This window comes from Centrocercus urophasianus, unplaced genomic scaffold (genome assembly GCF_019232065.1).
Source record: "Centrocercus urophasianus isolate 14NV4802_14NV808 unplaced genomic scaffold, USGS_Curo_1.0 seq_11, whole genome shotgun sequence".
Classification (NCBI taxonomy): Eukaryota; Metazoa; Chordata; class Aves; order Galliformes; family Phasianidae; genus Centrocercus; species Centrocercus urophasianus.
Genome location: NW_024884253.1, coordinates 4,237,787 through 4,259,250, shown reverse-complemented (window position 1 = coordinate 4,259,250; position 21,464 = coordinate 4,237,787). Strand labels below are relative to the sequence as shown.

The 21,464-nt window shown below is 40.3% G+C and overlaps 1 protein-coding gene across 1 annotated transcript in view; it reads right to left on the bottom strand.

The window, feature by feature from the left end:
- COL22A1 (collagen type XXII alpha 1 chain) overlaps window positions 1-21,464 on the bottom strand; it is a 211,400-nt gene that overhangs the window by 17,694 nt on the left and 172,242 nt on the right. Inside the window, exons 41-49 of the mRNA XM_042808661.1 lie at window positions 19,512-19,547; window positions 18,536-18,589; window positions 11,243-11,287; window positions 10,611-10,658; window positions 8,860-8,973; window positions 6,268-6,321; window positions 3,523-3,576; window positions 2,658-2,711; window positions 1,311-1,364 (exon numbers count right to left, since the gene is read on the bottom strand). Coding sequence (XP_042664595.1) covers window positions 1,311-1,364; window positions 2,658-2,711; window positions 3,523-3,576; window positions 6,268-6,321; window positions 8,860-8,973; window positions 10,611-10,658; window positions 11,243-11,287; window positions 18,536-18,589; window positions 19,512-19,547 — 513 coding nt within the window. The remainder of the gene's footprint in view (window positions 1-1,310; window positions 1,365-2,657; window positions 2,712-3,522; window positions 3,577-6,267; window positions 6,322-8,859; window positions 8,974-10,610; window positions 10,659-11,242; window positions 11,288-18,535; window positions 18,590-19,511; window positions 19,548-21,464) is intronic.

Below are 21,464 nucleotides of genomic sequence, written 5' to 3'. Positions count from 1 at the left end.
TGGTCTTGCAGCTCATATCATACTGTGTTCAGGTTTTCTTGACTTCATTTCTGCTTAAACTTGAAGGTTTTTACAAAAAAAAAACATACAGTATTATTTATAAGTTGGTACAATTAAAGAATCCACTAAAATCACCAGTATTTTCTTCCTCAGTTTAGTTATATTTAGCACTGAGTGCTTAGCTTCTGTGATGAAGTGTCCATCCAGAAAACAGAAAGTCTGTATTTTATATCTCTTGAATCAGCAGATATGAGAAGTGCCTTGTTGACTGCCCCAAGAGAGAAATTATCCTCTTATTCATAGGATCATACGATTGTTTGGAAGGGAACCCTTAAAGGACATCTATTCCAACTCCTCTGCAATGAATAGGGACACCTACAGCTAGATCCCCATCCAGCCTGACCTTGAATGTCTCCAGGGATAGGAGACAGGTTTCACGAAAGCATATGATGTCCTTCAAATTATTTCAGCCTTAACCATCCGTTTGAAAGGGAAGTTCAGCCAGCTTGTCCATGCAATCTGTGTCCTCTCTGATGGTAGTGCTGACTGATTTCACAGCAGCCACCAGAAAGACAGTTGTTGAGTCCCTTATGATTGAAACAGATGTGCAAAAGGTGTCTTGCTCACCCTGCTCCAGAAATTAATCACAGAATTACACAGTCCTAAATCATGATTTTTTTTCCTTTTCACACTTAGGTAAGCATCAATCAGATTCCAGTCAGATTATCCTTCTCTCCTACAGATTTCTGATGCATTACCTTAAAATAGAATCTGAATGACCTTGAAACGAAACAGCAGTAGGAAAATTCTTCATCCATTTCTTGAAGTTTTCTCCCATGCAAGTGTTTGCAGTGGTGCCAAGAAGTGGTCCAAAAGTGCGGGACCCGAGCAGTCTGTGCTGTGGCATTCTTCAAAATGTTGCTGGTTTTGTTTTGACAGTCCTCAGGCACAATTCAAGTGTTACCCTGGGTCATGCACCAGCCTAACAAATTAAGCCATTATGCCACAGAGGCTAAAAGATGTTAATAGCAAAGATGGACACATGAGACGTATAACTACCTCCTTAGACGGTAAGCAAGGATGCACTGAAGAAGTTCCATGTACTGGATATTTCATTCTGGCTAGTTTGGAGCAACAAGAACAGAGTAATCTGTTGTTATTTGTGTGGGTCCTACTTGCAGGTATGGAGTTGTTTCAGAATGGACAATGTGGGAAGCTTTCAAAAGACATTATTTCAGTTCCAGCTCAGCTTTATTCACAGAGAAAAAGCTAGGTTAAGCTAGTATTGAAACACATAGCCGAGAGCTTACCATGTCTCCTGGGTTTCCTGCTGGTCCTATTGGTCCTGGTGCCCCATCCGGTCCCTGAACAAAACAAAGCAGAAATAACATGAATAATTAACACATTTTGTACATTTGTCAGTGTTCCCTACCACCCTAGAACCACAGGTCCACGCAGACAGAGGGAAAAGGCACATCAGGAAAAAGAATCTACTGGAACACTGCAACTTGCTCTCCTTTGACAAGATCAGTTTTATTTTCCACATTTCAGTTGACTCCATTCACACTCTCTTCGTGACTCCCATGAGGATGTCATGGGACAGCTTTAAGAATTTTATTCTTACCAAAATAGACCTATGGCTGTGGCAGTAAATGTTCCCATATTATCAGTTTCTCCTAAAAATATGCTTCTTAAAATGAACTCGCAGAAGTGCAAACGACCCACAAAAAGGTCCTCATGTGTTGTCCTGGTGGCTAAGCATTCAGCGGCCTCCTGGCACCACTACTATCTGAAAGCAGGATTTTAACATGGTCTTTAATTTTAACATGGTCTTTTTTTTTCCAGTACCTCCTGTCCTTCAGGAGTTACAATGTAAACTCAGCTTTAAAGGAACTATGCTGATTCCCATAAAAGACAAATGCTGAAAACCCTTATCACAGCAGTCAGATTGCTCTGCAAGCAGCAGTGTAAGTAGTAATGACTATAGGCAAAGACAGAAGGTTTGGAAAGAAAAGCCCTTTGCTCAGGAAAAGTCCCTGCTCCTGGAGACTGCAAGTGGTGATATCACAAGCAGGAGAGCCAAGTTATTTCAGCCTTGCTTCTGCAATGACACTCCAGTATTATGACTTTATATATGCAAAGAAGCATAACTGTATTTGTGCAGAGTGCAGAACAAGAAATAAGAATTGTGACACAGCAGGACACGAGTAAAAGGTCTCTTAATCCAAAAGCAATCTGGAGGATACAAAAATTGGAGAAAAATTCACTATCATATTACTGCGTAAAGCTGAAAACCAAAATCACTGTTAGATCTGCCGGTTCCAGGCTGAGAGCTTATTCTGCCTATAAGTAAACACCTATACATGAACTCCTAAGTAGACTCTGTGGAAGAGTTTTCATGATCATTGCCTTGTATAAAGAGAGGGACTGAAGCTTAGCATTAATTTACAGAGTGAGATGAAGCAATCAGTGAAAAGTGGCTGATGTATTAAATAGCAATTATAATGAGCAGAGAAATCTATGACACTCAAGGACCATTAGGAACCCACTGGAAAAGGAAAATGCAGTGTGCAGGCAGGTGAGAATGGCCCTTTCTGTGGATACTGTTATTACTAAGGAAAATATAAGACCATCTGCTTTGCAACAGAGGAACTTACAGGTGGGCCAGGGTTTCCAGGAGCCCCTGCAAAGCCAGGCATTCCAGGGTGTCCCTGCGAAATAAAACGAGAGACTTCATACATTATTCATATTTCTACTTGTATGTAGGTTAATTGATCATTGGGTACTGTGAGGTAACATCAAAATACGACAATACACAGAGTGCTGGTTATAAGGAAATAATGGACTGCAGCTTTTTAAATCAAAGCGTTGGTTTTCAAAGTATGCACTTCAGTAATGAATACAGTTAGATTTAGGGTGTACTTTCTGTAATATGTATTTCACGGAATGTTAACAGGAGCTGAGAACAAATATTGTGGAAGAAGACCAGGCTGGAAATCAATGTCGTTTAAAATATCCTACAATTTACTTTGAAGACTGAATTTGCACCTTAAACTACTCACTCAGCCCTTGACAAAAACAAGCGCAAACACTTTCTACAATTTAGACTATTTTCTTTCCTGTGGCACATCCTATAAAAGTCCATCACTTCTAGGATTAATAGCAAAACTGGCCTTTTCAGTCCAGAGGTGTTTAGTCTCCTGGACCTCATGTAGATATTAGCTGAGGAAGTGAACAGAAGTTGGGTACTGCAGAGAACTGAATGTATTGAATAAAGAGGTGACGAAAAAATCATCTTAGAATCCAGCAACACAACACAGGGAAGATTTGAGTTGGAGATGGAAGGGAATCCTGAGGAGGACTTCTATGGTCCCACTCTTAATAAAGTAAAGGTTTAGCAGTGATGGACAAATTTCATCTTTCTTGTCTTTTTTTCAAGTAGTTGTATTTTTCAGCATTAGAGCAACTGTTGAAGAAGGAATCATAAACAAAGCACTATTGGAAAGCATAGTTAATTTTTACCTGTTCGCCTTTTTCTCCTGCATCCCCAGTTATTCCACGGTCTCCTTTAGCACCCTTGATAATGAGAAAAAAAAGTCACTGAAAGTCACTTAGATTCAGTATTTTATTAGCTTTTTGACTTATTTCATAAAGCACTTGGTCATCTGAGCATAAAATACAGAAATAAGAACTGAACCCTGCTTCTGCTCCTATTAAATTCTGCCTGTGATTTTCCCTATCAATGCAGGAGCTAGCAATATATGGGAAAATGGTCTTTGAACAGACTCAGGATGGCCTTTTACTTATATATATATAAATATAATTTCATTTTCTTGGCTTAGGGACACAAAGAGGACATAAACATCCTTAAAAATAAAAAGGCTGCTAGGCAATGTACTCAATGGGATTCTGGTAAGGAATCATTCGGCCCACTAAAGGCATCTACAGCATCAGGTACTAATCTTTTTTGCCTTCAGGGCCCACAATGTCAAAACCAGCATTTCTAAGGTGCAGTCAGAAAATTAATGCCCAGAATGTGCCCTCCAATTTCCCTGTGTCTCTGACAACAAAGCAGAAGCAACTAACTCAGAAGTAGATGTCTGTATTATCAGTGCTTGCAGTTGCTTACAGGCAAGATGAATTTCACACAGCAAAAAAACCTGAGATGCTGGGTATACAAATTATGACATGAATGACACAGAGGACACTAATGAATTGCAGGCCATTGAAATGATTCTCTGGTTCATTACATGAGAGCAAGGAGCCAAGTAGGGAAGGGAGAGTTATACACATTTGCATGGTGCTGGTAGAGACAACATACTGCACTTTCAAAACTGCAGAGCTCTCTAGATTTTTCACCATGAGGAGCCTCCTCAAATATCTGGAAAGGAGTCACAGTGACAGCCTTTGTCTTTGTCTCTTCTTTCACAATATATTCTTTCACAATATAATTCTTAACAATTGCAAACGCCATGAGTTTGCCAGTTCACTGAGTGCAAGCCAGATTATTTATCAATTATTTGATTTTATATTATGCACATGTACAGTCTAAGTCTTGTTGTTTGATAGATCATCATCATAGAATCTCAGAACGGCCTGGGTTGAAAAGGACCACAACTATCATCTGGTTTCAACCCTCTGCTATGTGCAGGGTTGCCAACCACCAGACAAGGCTGCCCAGAGCCACATTCAGCCTGGCCTTGAATGCCCCCAGGGGTGGGCACCTACAACCTCCTTGGACAGGTTTCAACTAAACAGGTTTAGAAGTTGTTGTGAAGAGCCTTTGCAGTGAGAGTTGGGGTTGCTCAGCCTGGAGAAGGCTACAGAGAGACTTTAGAGCAGCCTTCCAGCAGCTGAAGGGGGGCCTACAGTAAAGTTGGAGAGGGATTCCTTATCACTGAGTATACTGTATACTGATAAGAGAAAGAGTAGTGGCCTTAAACTAAAAGAGATTAGATTTAGATTAGCTATAAGGAAGAAATTATTCACTATGGGGATGGTGAGGCTCTAGAAGAGGTTGTCCAGAGAAGCTGTGGTTACCCCATCCCTTGAGGTATCCAAGGCCAGGCTGGATGGGGTCCTGGGCAACCTAACCCAGTGGAAGGTGTCCTTGCCCACAGTAAGGTGTTGGAACTAGATAATCTTGGGGTCCCTTCCAATGCAAACCATTCTATTCAGTCTTGCTACCCAGATCTCCACTTTTGCATAGCATTAAAGAAAGCAGCATATGGGAGTCCCAGACTACCTGGGTTTTCCACTGCTTGTTGTCTTTATGGATGCTAATTCCTCTGAAAATTTAATCTTGGGAGGTACTCTCATTTTGATCGGCCTTAATGTTTGCTTTTGAGACTCTACTGCTCACCTTCAGCACACTTTAATTTGCAAGATTTAAAATTAATTTATGAATCAGTATTAGTTTGTCCTACACTAATAAGTGCAAATACAAAGATGTTAAAATAGTAGAAGTTGTTTTAGACAATAGGTCAGGATGCAGGGAAGTATGCAGAAAACCTGTGGCCTTCATTTCTTCTCTCTCCCTCCATTGATTTGTTTTGATTTATTTCACATTAGGTAGTTTTAAAAGTTTTGACTGACCAGGCACTGGCACTGTGAACAGAATGCTGACAGAGCTATTTGTGGGAAATGCTCAGAATGCGATATTATTGGAATCCCTCAGACATTGTGCTTGATATTGGCCTACATCCCTAAATCATGATGCAGAAAGATGCATCTGAACCAAGTCGTTCTTTTTGCAGTGTATTTCACGGAGCATTCAGGATCTATGGATCTGCAAATATTGCACATGGTGCATTTGAAGGCCACACTTTAATTTAAAGGGATTCCAACATGTGGGATATAGAAAGGAGAGAATCAATGCAGGAAGAAGGTTACTTGCTGAAGCTTTAATTGCTTCCTCACCTGATTTGGACTGACAGTTGATTCTAATTTCCATGTCTCTCCTCAAAATATTAGTGAAATGAAATTCTTTATCAAGAATCAAATACTTTACATTTTGTTTTGTTTCATTTCTGTTTGTTTGTTTTTGTGAACAGAGGGATGATAGAAGACTGTATTTAAATGGAACAGTGTTCACATAGCTGTGCAGTTCTGTGCACCCGTGGTACTCCACTGAAATGCCAGCGCAGGGCCCACCAATAAGCCAGTTCTGCCCCTTAATATAGAGATGGGTCCTATCAAGAGCTTGTGTCAACAGTGCTCGAACTAATCACAGATAATTTCTGCTTAGAACACTAAAGATCAACAAACCTTTTGGCCATCCAGTCCAGGTGGGCCTGCAGGACCTCTGGGACCAGCATTTCCCTGCAATTCAGAAGAGGTAGAGGTAAATACTAGCTTCTTACATTTCAAGAAGGCAGAGCCTGTCATCCCCAGTGCTAGAGCCAAGGTGGTCAGGCCACTTTTATGCTCAGCACTGCAGACTGAACTGTTCTCCAGCACCTACTGTACTATACAGATCTTTTTGCATATGGCATTGAAAGGTTCATCAGCACATTATGTATGCCACTTGGTTAACCTACAATAATGCCTAACACTGTAGTTGGCTCTTTTACAAACAAGCTAACCCTCAGGAAATCTTTGTGGTTATACATATCAGCCTTGGCCACTGCTGGAAACACATAATCTCAAGGGGAAGCCACAACCAGAGTGCCAACAAGGATTAATTACAAAGGAATTTCCCATGTGAAAAACTCTGAAAACCATCATGCCAAAACCCATATGGTACAATGTGGTCAAGATCTTGATTAATTAGAATAACATTCTCTGTGCGACTTTTTACAGGAGTGGCTGGTTTCCTGGAGAAGTAAAGTTTTGATTTTCTTCCAAATTCTTCTTTGCAGCTCAAATGAGATGCATCAAAGCTCACTATAGACAGATGGGTCAAATTCACAGTTACACCATACAGCTTTTCACTCACTTATTTCCACTTAGTAGAACTGTAAAGATCTACTAGCATGACTGATGGAGGAAAACTGAAACAGAGAACATTAAATAAGATTTTCTAGGGCTATGAAATAATACAGGATCTCTGGATGGTAGAGAGCCATCACTTTTATTCTCACTCTTTCCTGACAAATAATTGAAAAGGTTAAGGGATTAATTTCAGCACATGTCATTTATTAAAACCCCTTAACCTCCATTCTTTATTTCAAGTCCTCTGCAAAATCTGTGTCTCTTAAACAATAGCTACTCCTAAAACTTCCCTTAGGCATCCTTGTAGACAGCAAAAAATCCACGTAATGATCATGTCTCAATCAGCAATGTACTCCACTCACTCCTCAGTCACTGTTCTCTACTTTCCTTTCACATACCACTGCTATTTCTCCTTCTGAACAATGAACATGACTGAAAAACAGCTTCTGGGTTATTTGGTTTCTCCTACAGAGTAGATGATGGAAAAGAACGGGTGGATAGGTACTGTTTTTTTCTATCCCTTCAGTGGCAGCAAGGGCTATTGAGAGGTCCAGGAAAACCCATCTCATAAATATGTGGCTGATAGGCTGGTGCAATCACATGAGTTTTGTTTTTTTTTGACCATGGAGTGGCTTACCAGGTCCCTGTCCTGATGGCTACAGATGGGTCTCACCAGTCTTAAAGGGGGAAACAGATCCTAGGCTAGGAGATGGCAGAGCTCATTGAGATGGTTTTAAACTAGATGTGAAATAGGGAATAAATAATGTGAAAGGGAATAAAATAAGGCTCACTAAAGATGATTCTAGGGGAATGACAGGATGACAGGATTGGGAGTGAGGCAAATGTCTCAGCTGAAGTGCATCAACACCAATGGACGCACCATGAACAACAAACAGGAGGAGCTCTCAGCCACTGCATGGCAGGCAAACTATGACTTAGTGGTCATTACTGAAACATGGTGGGATTGGTCCCACAACTGGAATGTTGCAACGGAGGGCTATAAGCTCTTCAGAATGAAAAGGCAAGAAAGGAGGTTTGGTGGCATGGCTTCCTATGTTAGAGACTGCTTCGATTTGTTGAGCTTGTAGCTCACTATGATAAGGTTAAGTCTATGTGGGTAGGGATTAGGAGGAAAGGTCAGTAGGGCTGACATCCTGGTGGAGGGTCTGTTATAGACTGCCTAACTAAGATGAAGAGATGGATGAGTTATTCTACGAGCAGCTGGCAGAAGCTGTGTGATCACCAGCCCTTGTTCTCATGGGGGACTTCAACTTCCCTGAAATATGCTGGAAATTTAATACAGAGCAGAAAAAGCAGTAGGAGGTTTCTAGAATGTGTGGGAGATAACTTCCTGATGCAAATGGTAAGAGAGCCTACCAGGGGAGGTGCCCTGCTAGACCTGCTGTTCAGAAACAGAGAACTGCTTGGACTTCTGGAGAGGAGACTTTGAACTATTCAGGACACTGGTACAGAGGGTCCCTTGGGAGTCTGTCCTGAAAGGTAAAGGGCTCCAGGAAAGCTGGTCACTGTATTCAACTCTGGTGAGGCCACACCTTGTGTACTGTGTTCAGTTTTTGGCTGCTCACTACAAGAAAGACATTAAGGCTCTGGAGCATGCCCAGTGAAGAGCAATGAAGTTTGCAAGGGGTCTGGAGCACAAGTCTTATGAGAGTGGCTGAGAGAACTGGGATTGTTTAGTCTGGAGAAAAGAAGGCTCAGAAGAGACCTTATGGCTCCCTGAAGCAGCTGAGATCCAGTCCATTGACTTCAAAGACAGCTATAAAAGATTCAGTTCATTGTAACTGAAAAAAATAAAAATCAAACATGCAAGAATATTGTTAGGGAAAAAAAAAAAATGGGTAAAGCATATCCAAGGGATATAGTTAAACCAAACCCAAGGGATGACCACTTCCCTAGCTCTCTTACCATTTTCCCATCCTGGCCGTCTCTACCTGGTGGTCCTCGGAGACCTTTGTCACCTTTGAAACCTGGGATGCCTGGCAGTCCTGGTGGGCCAGGCGGGCATTCAGTGCACACATCCTAGGAGAGAACATTAAGAATTAAGTTAGCAACAGACTGAAGGTATCTAGTAGAGCTTGCAGATGCTGAGTATGAATGCAGCAGTGGGGAGCTAGCACAACCTGTAGGCCATTGCACTTTGACCACATCAAGGAGTTGCTGGGTTATGTTGACGTACAGTGAAGTGAGGTTAGTGTAAAGGAGAGAGAGGGCCAGTTGCTGAGCATCCATAGGATCCCTTGGAGTGTTTTGGACAGCTCTTAACTGATCTTAACAATCAAGAAACTGAGGAAACAAGATCAAATAGCCACAAAGCAACATTATCAAGAAAAGCTTTGTTTGTAATCTACAAGACTACTTGAAGAATCCTCCATCTGTATCAGTCAAAAAGTTGCTGAGTTACTGCTAAGAGGGCATACTGATATGGAAAACTGCAGTGTTGCAGCACAGGACCAGAAAGGCTGAAAGACAACATAGCCCAAACAATGAGACACCAGGTCAGCTTGGTACAACTCCCAACTCAGCCAATGATCCATTGTGAAATTGCAGGGTAAAATGTCTTTCTGAACCTCAGTTCCTCCAATTATATTTTCCTACTGAAAATGTAAAAGCTTGAGAGATATACAGAACAACCGAGCCTTAGTTGCATCTGGAGTCTGAAGGTGACGCTGTATGTAAAGCTGGGCCAGGTACAGAGTGAAAAACATAAAGAATATGCTGTGTGTGTGCAACTGTAACATAATAGAAGTTTAAAAAAAAAAAAAAAAAGAACATCAAAATGATATTCCATACCCAAGAAACAGAGAACAGAGAAACAGTCTGTTGCTACTCTCCTGATCAGAAATACCAAACAATGCAATATAGTGAATTCTCTGGAAAAAAATACAGTGTTGCCTGAGAAAAACAGCTCTTCAATGAAGTAATTTCAAAGCAGCAATCTTAAAAGGGTCATTTTGTTAATGTGGTTAGTAAGAAAAGTAATTTTTTAGTTTCTTCTAATCAATAAGGAAGGATTTCATTCCATGTCTCAAACCTGCTTAAAAATCTCCCAACTCAGCCCGCGTAAATCTTTAAAGATTTTGCAATCAGCACCTCTCAAACAGAGACTCGTTTTCCAGACAACTGTCTACATGGAGAGTAAAAGCAGACAGACAGATCACCATGTTTGAAACATGGGTGCACGTGGGCTTAATTACCTGCATCCTTTTAGACGCATTATGCAAACTGAATTTGCACCCACAGTGCGAAGTGTGGTCACTTGCAGGTGTGTGTGAAAGATCAGCCATTTGATTAAAGTGGTTTCCATTTTCTGCTTTAGGTAATACAACTTCACAATAGTTATTCCTGCTTGGAAATGAAAGCCTCCCAAAGAGATAAAAAAAAGTCTCAGAGTTTTTACAACTTAAACCACGTTGCAAAGATCTTTGTAGACCATATCACTAGTGTGGGCTGCTGGAGAGCACTGGGTTTTGATCTCCAGCACATCCTTGTGTGTCCCAACAGCTGTGTCAGTAGGAGACCTGCAATTTTCAAGTTCTGCTGGAGTAATTTAAGGCATCTTTTGCACTTCTAGCTCTGATGCTTTCCCATCGCATGGTGTTAGTTAGGTTTCAATCAAACATTCAGATAAACTCCCACCATCCTCAGAAGCTGATTACCTTCACTAAGAGATTTATGTCCTCTGGAGAGAGCAGGGGTGAGGTACCCTGTGGAGTGAAAAATTCAGGCAACGTTAAAAGGTGTAAATGTAAGAAATCTTCCTGAACATATCTGTGGCCTGGTATAAGTTTCTCTATGGGCTAAAAACATTCCAGTTCTCTCACATTACCAATGAACATCATATCTGAGACCTCTGTGTATTCTGTGCCCTGGTATAAGTTTCTTTTTGGGATAAAAAAAAACAAAAAACAGTTCCTTCACATTATCAGTGAACATCATATCTGAGACCTCTGTGTATTTTTGATCATGTACTTGCTCATAGCATGCTATAGTATATATATATAATTTGCCTTTACAATTTTGGCTTTTTTTTTGTGTGCAGAACATTCAGTTATTTTCATACTGTTCCAAACCATCATAGGTATTTTTATTATATTTTTTTTTAATAGTTCCTAGGTATTGTTTGTTTGCTTGTTTTTGTTTTTGTTTTTTCCTGGGAAGAGCAGCAGAAAAAAAACTCTGAACCGTCCTCGAGACAACTTGTACTGGAAGAAAATAAATGAGATAGAAGGGAACAGAACAGCAGGACAAAAACTTCTGGGGGATGCAGCATGGAAGAAAAGTTACATACTGGTTTTCCAGGAGGTCCTCTTTCCCCTGGATTTCCAGGTAGACCCTATAAAATAGAAAAGGAAAATTCTATAAGATTATGATATGCTAACCCTCTGGTTGCTCCCACATTCTGCTGATTGCTTTGGACTGACAAATGTTTCTGCTGAGCACTACTGCTCTCTGCATGTGGCACACAGTCAACTCCTCCATGTACAAATTTAGAAGTTGTACTTCTCTGTTTTTTTGCTGTTTCTTAATCACTTCTTCTCATTCCTTCCTAAATCTCTCTTATCTACATTATGACCCAGTGAAATTCGTCTGAGTCACACAACTGAAATTGCTCTGGCATGTCTCCTGGTCCCAGGAAACAGTACGACTGCGGAAGTGTGAAGGATGAAGCTTTAAATTCCTGAGGACACCTGTAAAATGAAAACTCATGGCCTCTCTTTGCATTAGTGTTGCAAACAAATCCTTGCACCAGAAATAGCAAGTAAACTTTCTTTTTTTCTTTTTCGATGTGAAAAAAAGTATTTGTGTCAGCTTTCATGAGATGATAATAAGGAAATGAGAAGCATTCTTGGAATTTAAGTTGCAGGAAACTATGGCTGGGAAAAGGGAACCTTAATGGGCATCTCTTGCCTGTTATTAGCAAGTTATTAATCTGTTAACAAACAATTTGTTTTGAATCTTTGCATTAAGTAATGCTTACATGGGGAACTGAGTTTCTTAAGCAGAACAGCTGGTCATCACTCAGACAGTGAGGGAAATCTTCAGTGGCATTTTCAGTTGGACTGAGATTTCCAAAACCACTCTCTAACTTCTCTATCAAGCTAGCCTGTTGCCCTATGTAATTAGTCCTGCATATGTGTGATCCACTGCTATTGATCGTCTTAAATTGCATACAAAAGACTGACCTACACAACCACATTTGCACATGCAGAACAGTTTCTACTTATTATTTAGAAGTATCTTGTGCTCAGTTCGGCTGCTTCTGCAAGGACCCACCTGAGGAGGTCTCTATGATTCCCTGGTGCCAGATTCCCCACCCAGGACATTAATCAACAAAAGTAATGTCTGTAAATTGGCCCAGGCTTAGCACACCCAAGGAACACCTAGGGCTACACAAATTAGAACATGGAAAACAGCTTTAATTAACCAAAGGCTTTGTTAGGAAGGGGCTTAGGAATTATGTCAATCACGTGAATTTGAGTTGGTCCATCATTTCCAGTAAGTCCATTGTACTATTTATGAAGCCAACTAGACAGGGAGTTCCTCGGCTGACTGGGGAACTCATGATCTATGTGCACAGGGTGTGCACAGAGGCACAGTTGTGATAACCTACTGTACCACAGTTACAGCTATAGGACAAAATAGGATTTCATCCTTGCATCTTGCTTATAATTTAAATTCTATAGTCCACGTCAGAGCAAAGAGAAAATAAAAAATATTTGGTAGCTCTTTTTCTATGTCCATATTAAACACTTCTGAGTGAATGACAACCTAACAGTTACCTTGGCTTCTTAAGAGATGAATATTAAATATGAACTAAGTGACGTAAGCGGAACTGAACTAGTACTGAATTCCATGGATGAAAAGTTTGTTTTTAGAGGAAGCTAAACCTTCCACAGGTGAGACTCAAGAGAAGGCAGTGTGAAGGAGATATTCACATATTGGCTATGTTAAGGAAGATTCACACAGGATTTGTTTTAAGGAGTTCAATAGAAAGCAAAGACTTGAGCCACGAGAATCAACCTTGATCAGAAAGTAACTAGAAGTGAAATTCTCTTCAACATGGCTATGATATCTACCTTGCATCAGATTGCTTTGAGACAAAGAGATAGACCTATCTTCTTGAAAGCTGTATGATGTGGAGCCAGTGACGTCTTTTAATAGGATGTAAATAAATCAGGATGAAAAAGCCATGGTTGGTGAAATTGAAAACAGCAACCCCAGGAAAAGCCAAAAAGTTGAAATACAAGACAGCAATAGAGTCTCATTTGATGAATGACTGTATGAGTTGAAATACAGGACAATGGCACTTCAGCATGTTGCATTATTGCAGAATAGGCAATGGGCTGAGTCCAAAACAAAGAAAACACTGCTGAGCTATGGAGACCTGGAGTTAGAAAACATAACCAGCTACAAGATATGAACTACTCTAAGTTGACTGAAAATGACAGAAGGTACAGAGTGTAACTGCAATTGATATTAGAATATCAATTAATAGTGTCACTGGATATCAGGGAGGACAAAGCAGGCAGCAACAGGGAGGTGTGATGCACAGGATCCAGAGTACTTGATTGACCTGCAAAAGGTGACACACACAAACGGTCCCAAAGTGAGAATGGATGGAAGTTGTGTAAATGACATGTTGAAAAATGAAAGAAAGAAAATTTATAAGGAAGCCAGCCACATGCAACAGCAAAATCACAAGCACATGGTTGGGAAGTAGTACTATAGAAAACTAGACAAAAAATCACTAGCATAGAAGTGTTCTGATTTCCAGGAATAACAAGAAAAAAAAAGGAAACAATGACTATCCTTTGATTCGGGGTGCATGAATTCTAAAGCAAAGATAAAAACTCCTTGGAAATGGCCTTATAACTGCCTGGAAAAACCAACCCCAGGAAAGAAAAGTCTGTTCTTCAGATCCAGTGGCAGTAATGTATGCACACATTAAGTTTTTGCAATTACAAAAATAAATAGATGGAAAGATTAACTTCCCAGTAAAATTGGAATGTAGTTATCAGTAATAATTAGCACATTTAAGAATGATTAATGTTTATGTTAATTAAAATTATCATATTCAAAATACAGAAAGACCAAATCAAATGGGTGCCCTCAGTGCTATCTGTAGGACAAGAGACTTTGTCATTCAGATTGTATTTTAATTTAAGGTATGCTGAAAGGAAACTTTTTCTCTCCCAGGAGACAAGCAGAGCAGAATGGATGCTTCCAGAGAAAAGCAAAGAATCACTTTCTGCAGCTTTCAGAGCATGACACAGATTTGGCCAATTTCTCTGGATAAATTACTTAAGGCTATGCTTTTTTTAATAGTTGATACAGGAATACTGCCAGCTTTAAATGTGCTTGGATTTTTCTTTTTTCCAAAAGTAAGTAAAATTAATATTTGAAGTAATTTTATTGAGGAAATGAAACTAGGCATGTAACAGTCCTATTATGGAGAAAAGTAGTCCAGATAGAGGGAAATACAAATTACTGAATAATATTATGGAATGGCTTGAGTTAGAGGGGTCCGTAAAGCCCACCTACTTCCAACTCCCCACCATGGACAGGGTTGCCACCCACCAGATCAGTGTGCCCAGGATTTGATCCAACCTCCAGGGATGGGACAATCACAGTTTTTCTGGGCAACTTGTTCCAGTGCCTCACCATCCTCTGAGTAAAGAATTATCTCCTATAATCTAATCTAAATCTCCCTTCTTTTAGTTTAAAATCATTCTGCTTTACTGAACTTTATTAGGCTCACATGCACACAATTTTCAAGTCTGTCCAGGTCCCTCTGGATGGTGTCCCTTCCTTCTGCCGTATCAACTGCACACTCAGCTTAGTATCATCAGCAAAATTCCTGAGGGTGCACTCAATCCTACTGTCTAGATTGTTGATAAAGATATTGAAGAGCATCAGTCCCAGCTCAGACTCCTGAGGGACACAGAGCCATTGAAAGCAACTCTCTGGCGCTGGTTATGCAGCCAATTCCTTATCCATGAAATAGAAGACCCAACAAATCCACATTCTGCAATTTACAGATTAGGATTTTTGTTGTGTGGGACTGTGTCAAAGACCTTACAGAAGTCCATCGGTTGGTCTTCCATTGTTGGCTGATACTGTTGCTCCATTCTAGCAGGCCACCAGAGAGGCCAGGCATAATTTGCTCCTGGTGAAGCCATGCTGGCCATCTCAGATTACCTCTTTACCTTGCATGTGTCTTAAAATAATTTAAAGGGAGATCTGTTCCACGATCTTTCCTGGCAAAGAGGGGAGGCTTACCAGCCTGTAGATGCCCAGGTACTCCTTTTTACCTTTCTTAAAAATGGGAGTGATGTTTCCTTTTTTTCAGACAATGGGAATTGGCCCAACAGACGTGACTTTTCAAATATGATGGAGAGTGACTTGGCAGCCACCTCAGCCAGTTCCTTCAGGACACTTAGATGCAAGATATCTGGCCTTTTGACTTGCATATATTTAATCTCATCAAGTGTTCTCAAACTCTCTCTCTGCTTACAGTGGGAGGGATTTTGCTCCCCCAACCTCTAACTGGACGTGCAGGGACATGAAAGATTTGGAAAGCCTGGTTGCCAGTAAAGACCAAGGCAAAGAACATGTTGATTATCTCAGCCTTCTCTTTGTCCACCACAGCCACTTCTCCCTTCTTACTTATCAGAGGGGATACACTCTTTTTGGGGGTATGCTCTTCTTTTCTAACCAATGAACCCACAGAATCTCTTGTTATTCTTTGCATCCTTTGCCAAGTTCAGTTCCATCTGTTCTTTGGCTTTTCTGTTCCCATCCCCAAACATAAGAAGGAAAAAAAAAAAAAGAAACAAACAAAAAGAAGAATATAAAAAAGTTTGCTTTAAGTTCAGGCTTCAAGAATCGGGGCTTTAATTAATTTAAAAAACAAACAAACAAAAAACAAAAACCACAGATTTAGAGAGAATAACACAGGTAGACCAGAGATGATAAAGAGGAAAAAAAAAAAGCAGTAGATTCAGCTATTCACTGCTTTGTCCAGAAGAAGAGGTTCTGCAGAGATTTATGGACAGATTTTTTGAGCACAGAACCACAGAATTATAGAAGTTGGAATGGACATCTGGAAATCATCCAGTTGAACCCTCCGTTGAAGCAGGCTCCCTTCAGAAGGCTGCACAGGAAAGAGTCTGGGTAAATTCCGAATATTTCCAGAGAAGGAGACTCCACAACCTCTACAGACAACCTGTTCCAGTGCTCTCTCACCCTCGAAGTAACAGAGTTCTCCCTCACGTTCAGATGGAACTGCCCATGTTCCAATTTGTGATCACTTGACTCCCAACCATTAGATATTTATAAGCATTGATAACATTCCCCCTCAGCCTTGCCCAGGCTGAACAGTCCCAGGTCTCTCTGCCTTTCCTCATAGGGGAGATGTTCCGTGTTCCTCATCTTTGTGGCCCTCTGCTGGATTCTCTCTAGAAGTTCCACTTTGAACTCTCCAGCCTTGAGGTCTCACTGAACTGCAGTACAGCCTAATGGTGTGTCAGACTCTCCTTCCAGGATGCAGTCATGCAAAAAAAAAAAAACCACAACAACAACAAAAAGTGCTCCTCTGAGAGATAATTCTGGTCAAAGCTACTGCAAAGGGAGTATTTATTCTTTCACCTCCTGAAATACAACTCTAAATATGATATTACAGTATCAGAGAATAGAATAACCTATAAGACACATTTCCAAGGGCATCTGATGAGTCAGCAGTTGGAAAAACAAGGCAGAGAATAGACTACTGTATGTAAATGTGATTTAGAAGAATTAATCAGTCTCGGGAAAAAAAAACCAAAATCAAAACAAAACAAAACAAAACAAAACAAAACAAAAAAAAAAAAAAAAAAAAAAAACCACCATGAAATACATTTGCAGAGGCCACAGCAAAAGACAAGACATTGAGACAAGTCATTAAGGCTGTTGCTACTGAATAGCTTTGGAATTATGTGGCAAGCTCCTATCAGCAATTCAAATCAGAGTGTTTCTAACTGATGGCATACTGCATAAACACAAGAGAATACAAAAATGGGCAAGCTTCAAAGAACACAGAAATGCTACATTGATACAGAAATGTGCAAAAAGCAGAATCAGAAATCCTTTGTACTATGCATAAATGAAAGTGGAGATCAAGAAACTGGGAAATGCAGGATCTTGTCAAACAAAGTATCCCTGCTGTTATACCAAGAAATGCTGGAATGTGCTCTGTAGTTACATTTACACATCCTGAAATACAGGTAGAATTGCTTAATAGGTGATCAACCAGAAAACATAGTTTTTGAAAGGCATGCTGACTGCAGTTAAATCAGTTTGTGTAATAGAAGATGTGCTTTCTAAGTACCATAAGCAATGGTTTTGCTTGGGTAATTTCCTGCAGGGAGTAGGAGAGATAGAAAGACTGCAGTGCTGCTTCTCCAAGAGCTGACCAGTCAACACTGATCTGAGCAGAGCCAGAAAGAGACTTAGAAAAGCTGGCTCTACACTCTCCTCATATGCACTTGCAATAAGCTCATCTGTTTTATCTCCTGCATAAAAGCTCTGTTAAAGAACCTCTTGGTTAAAGAACTCAAACATTTGCAATGGTTGCCCAGGGACACAAAGTGATAGACCGTTTCTGCCACAATAGGCTTTTGCGGAACACCACTGTCACAATCATCTGTCTTACGATGGAGCGGGTGAACAAAAAACCCAACACCTTCTTTTCCAAATGTTTCAGGAGAAAAGGAGAGCTATTTTATAGAAAAGAGCACCCTTTATGATAATTGGTGTATGTCAATGCTCACAAGTACTTAACGAAAATTGGTACCCCTTTCAGATAAGACAGCATAAGAAAGCTTGATGAGGAAGAGAGTTACAGAAGGCCACTGTCCCTTTCCCACAGCATTCCTCCAACAGGCACAAATGCAAAGATTACATCTCTCAAAATCTTCACAGCCCCCTTGCTGATTTTCCTCCAAGGCAGGTTTCCATGTCACAGATCTGGCTTACCAGCAGAAAAAAAATCTCTTCCCTGATTCAACACTGTGACAAAACTGGGCAGTGAGAGGGCTCAGCTATCAAGCTGGGAGTCTGCCTTGCTTCCCTCTATCCCTTAGCTCCATGACTCAACTGCAGAGAGTTGAGTGAGGAGAATGCACAGAGAAGAGGTTAAAGTGTCATCTCTTAAGCACAGCAGCAGCAGTAAAATGAACTCATAAACAGCTTTTTAGTGGGGGCGGCCTTATTTTTATAGAAATATTATGGGTTACTTATCTTAGAGACTTCTATGAATTTCCTAGAGAGCTTAACTATCATCCTTTTCTACTATAGGATCATTCCCCAGTGTATGCTGCCACATAAGTTGTCCATCGCTTTCCTCCAAAAGTTACTCTGCGGCCTAAATTTCTTTTTCCCCGAAATCCTGAAATAAGAGTTCAATTTTTGCAAATCATCTCCATTGAGTGTTACTATCCTAGTAACACTCAACAACCAAGGTTGAGTATGCACACAATTTTTGGGGAAATTAGTCTTAAGCATCAGCAAATTTTGTAAGCACTTACACTTTTGTTTTACTTACATCCTGGCCAGGAGGCCCCTGTGGTCCAGGGATACCAGGTACACCACGAGGACCCTGGCACGGAGAGAACAGACAAATGCAGAAACATGAGCTGTACTGGCCAGATTATCCTTAGCTGAAGAGAAAAAAATACTGAACTCAATGATTATTTGGAAAAAAAAAACCCACCACCAACAACCCACCATGCTAACAGTTAAACACACTTTCAAAAGAGACTAGAATAAAATAATTCCACACTGAACTATCACAGCATCAGTTGTTTCTGTGCCTCGAGGAACTGTAAGTGTATCACTCCAGTCAAATCTCCCAAACCTCAACTGGAAAGGTAATAATGACTCTTTATAAGAAGGCAAGTATACGAACAGGGAGAAAATACAACTGATCAAGGGACTGTGGAAGAGAAAAGACAATTCAGTTTCTTGGTGTCAAACTAGTGCACACTATGACTGGGCTATACCACTGGAAATGCATGCCAGCATATAGTAAAACTACAATAAACAGCCATTTGTTTCATACTTATTGACTGCATCCTAGTAAATGATTAAAGGAAATACTTAAATGCAGGGTTTTCTGCAAGCCTTAAGCAAGAAAAATGCTTATAAGTATTTATATTATATATATTATATTATAAAGCATAATAACATGCCTTGAATTGTCTGCCATGACATACTTCTTCTTTCCATCTGTGGGAACTATTCTGAGGGGTGAGGAAAAGTTGTCACCAGAACAAGAGTCTGGATAACTCTTTTTCTCATAACCCACTACAGCAAACATGTAGTGGTAGTGCATATCTGAAGTCTCATTTGGCTAATCAGCCAACATATGACTCTCCCGACATGTGACTAAACCAAAAAATTAATCATGATTTTATGAAATCGCTAGTATATATATAGCATATATATAATGATAGTAACAAAATTCATTTGTTTGCCCCCTCCCCTTAAAATTTGGGTGTAGTGAGAAAGACATACTGTACCAATGATCCTTTGTCTCCTGGGGGTCCAACAGGGCCCTGCAAATAGAGAAGACTGAGCAATCAAAATACTAGCAGAGCTTAAAATTAGCATTCCATTTGATCGAACAGGTGGGTCCCTGAAGAATAGAGATAAGAAAAAAGAGAAAAGAAAGGGAAAGGAAAAGGAGCAAATCTGACAGGCTGCCCAGACAAAAATATGCAATACTCACAGTGGGATGTTCAGAGGGAAAATCAAAGGGAGAAACTGAGATGGATCATGGAGAAAAAGTGTGAGAAAAAAGGAGAAAAAGAGACTAAAGAGGACAGCTGTATGTTGACATGTCGCTTGTCAGACTGAGCCCTCCACATCATCATCACATTCTGCCCTATCTTATCATTAAATCCAATTTGTTACCCTCTTCCAAGTGGGTGAGCTGATGAATTTGAGTCTGTAGGCTCTTGGTGAGCCTCAAGTCAGACTAGCTGAATAGGAAAAGTGTGAGTGCCAACAACAGGGCTGAGTGGCTGTGAACATGTGCTTTTTCGTGATTACGTGAGTGTTGTTCAGATGTACATGGGTGTTGATCAAGGCATTTGTTTCCGAATTGACTTGTGTGGCAGCATGTCTATTTGTGTACACTGTACATGCCCACTGGCAATATGGGCTCAGCCTCGCTACTGGCTGAACCCAGGGATGCAGAACTGCAGCAGCCTTTCATGTTTTGGACTGGGACAGGAGAACCTCCCCATGGTCCTGAAAGACACTGTGTTCAACTTCCTCTAGAAGTAGGAAAAGCATCTCATGGGATCTGCGTGCTCTTTAAATGAGGTTAAAGGAAAGGATCCAGTGGACTTGCATACACTATTTCTTTGGGAATGCAGCTTACACAGGTGCATAGTGGAGTGAACAGACCAGAAGGTATCCACTCCTAAAGGCACACTAAAGAAGTGATGCAGTACCCATATCCAGCAGGAATGGATCAATCTGACATTCCAAACACATCCCAGACATGGTTTGACCTCACATCCCTAGGACTGTATTTGAATAAATTGTTTCACACTATGGCTCCTCTCCCTTTGCTTTCTATTTCAGGCATATTAACTCACTAATCCTCACAAAGTTCTCCATGCAAGATGCCTTACTGCTTTGCTAAAGCAAGGGCTAAATGCATCATGTTAAACTCATTGTAATATGAAGAAGGAAAGACAGATCACAAGTAATTCCCATCAAATTAGTGCATCACATATTTCTATCAGGGAACTTGAACATGAGCATGTGGATTCACCCCACTTCTCCATGCAGTCACTTCTGCTTTTAGTTCAGTTGGGAAAATTACACACTGCTAAAACTCACTTTATGGTTCAGTAGTAATACAATACTTTAGCAGACAAAGCAAAAGCAAATAACAACAACAAAACTCACCCTAATCTATCTAAACCTTTCACACAGGGAGCAAAACTCAAGAGAGATTAAGGGCACAGGAGGAAACAAGGTGAGGACTCCAATTAAAACAAATTGCTGACTCTTACCTCTGAAACTGAAAACATTATATACCCAATTTTGTCATATTACTAGAAAGTGTACAGGCTGACACATTTATTCAGTGTATAATATGCACTGAAGCATCTCCTCCGAGGATATTCTATTTTTTAGTGGGACTCAAGATGTGTGAAAGCCCGATGGATTAAATGTTATATAGCATTTCTCAAATTGTTCAAATTCTGAGTCTTTGAACTGGAGCGAGGTTAAAAAAAAAAAAAAATCAATCGGGAGTATTATGGTATGTACTGGCACCATCTATTCATTTTGATAGTGGTCAAACAGCAAAGACATAACACAAAGTAATCCTCTGGTGTGTGTCAGGTGATGGCTACAAGTGATAGAGTGAAGTTCTTAGTCATTGCATGAATATATGTGAAGAATAACTGTCATGGTTCTATGTTTTTGTTTTTGTTTTTTTGTTTTTGGATTTC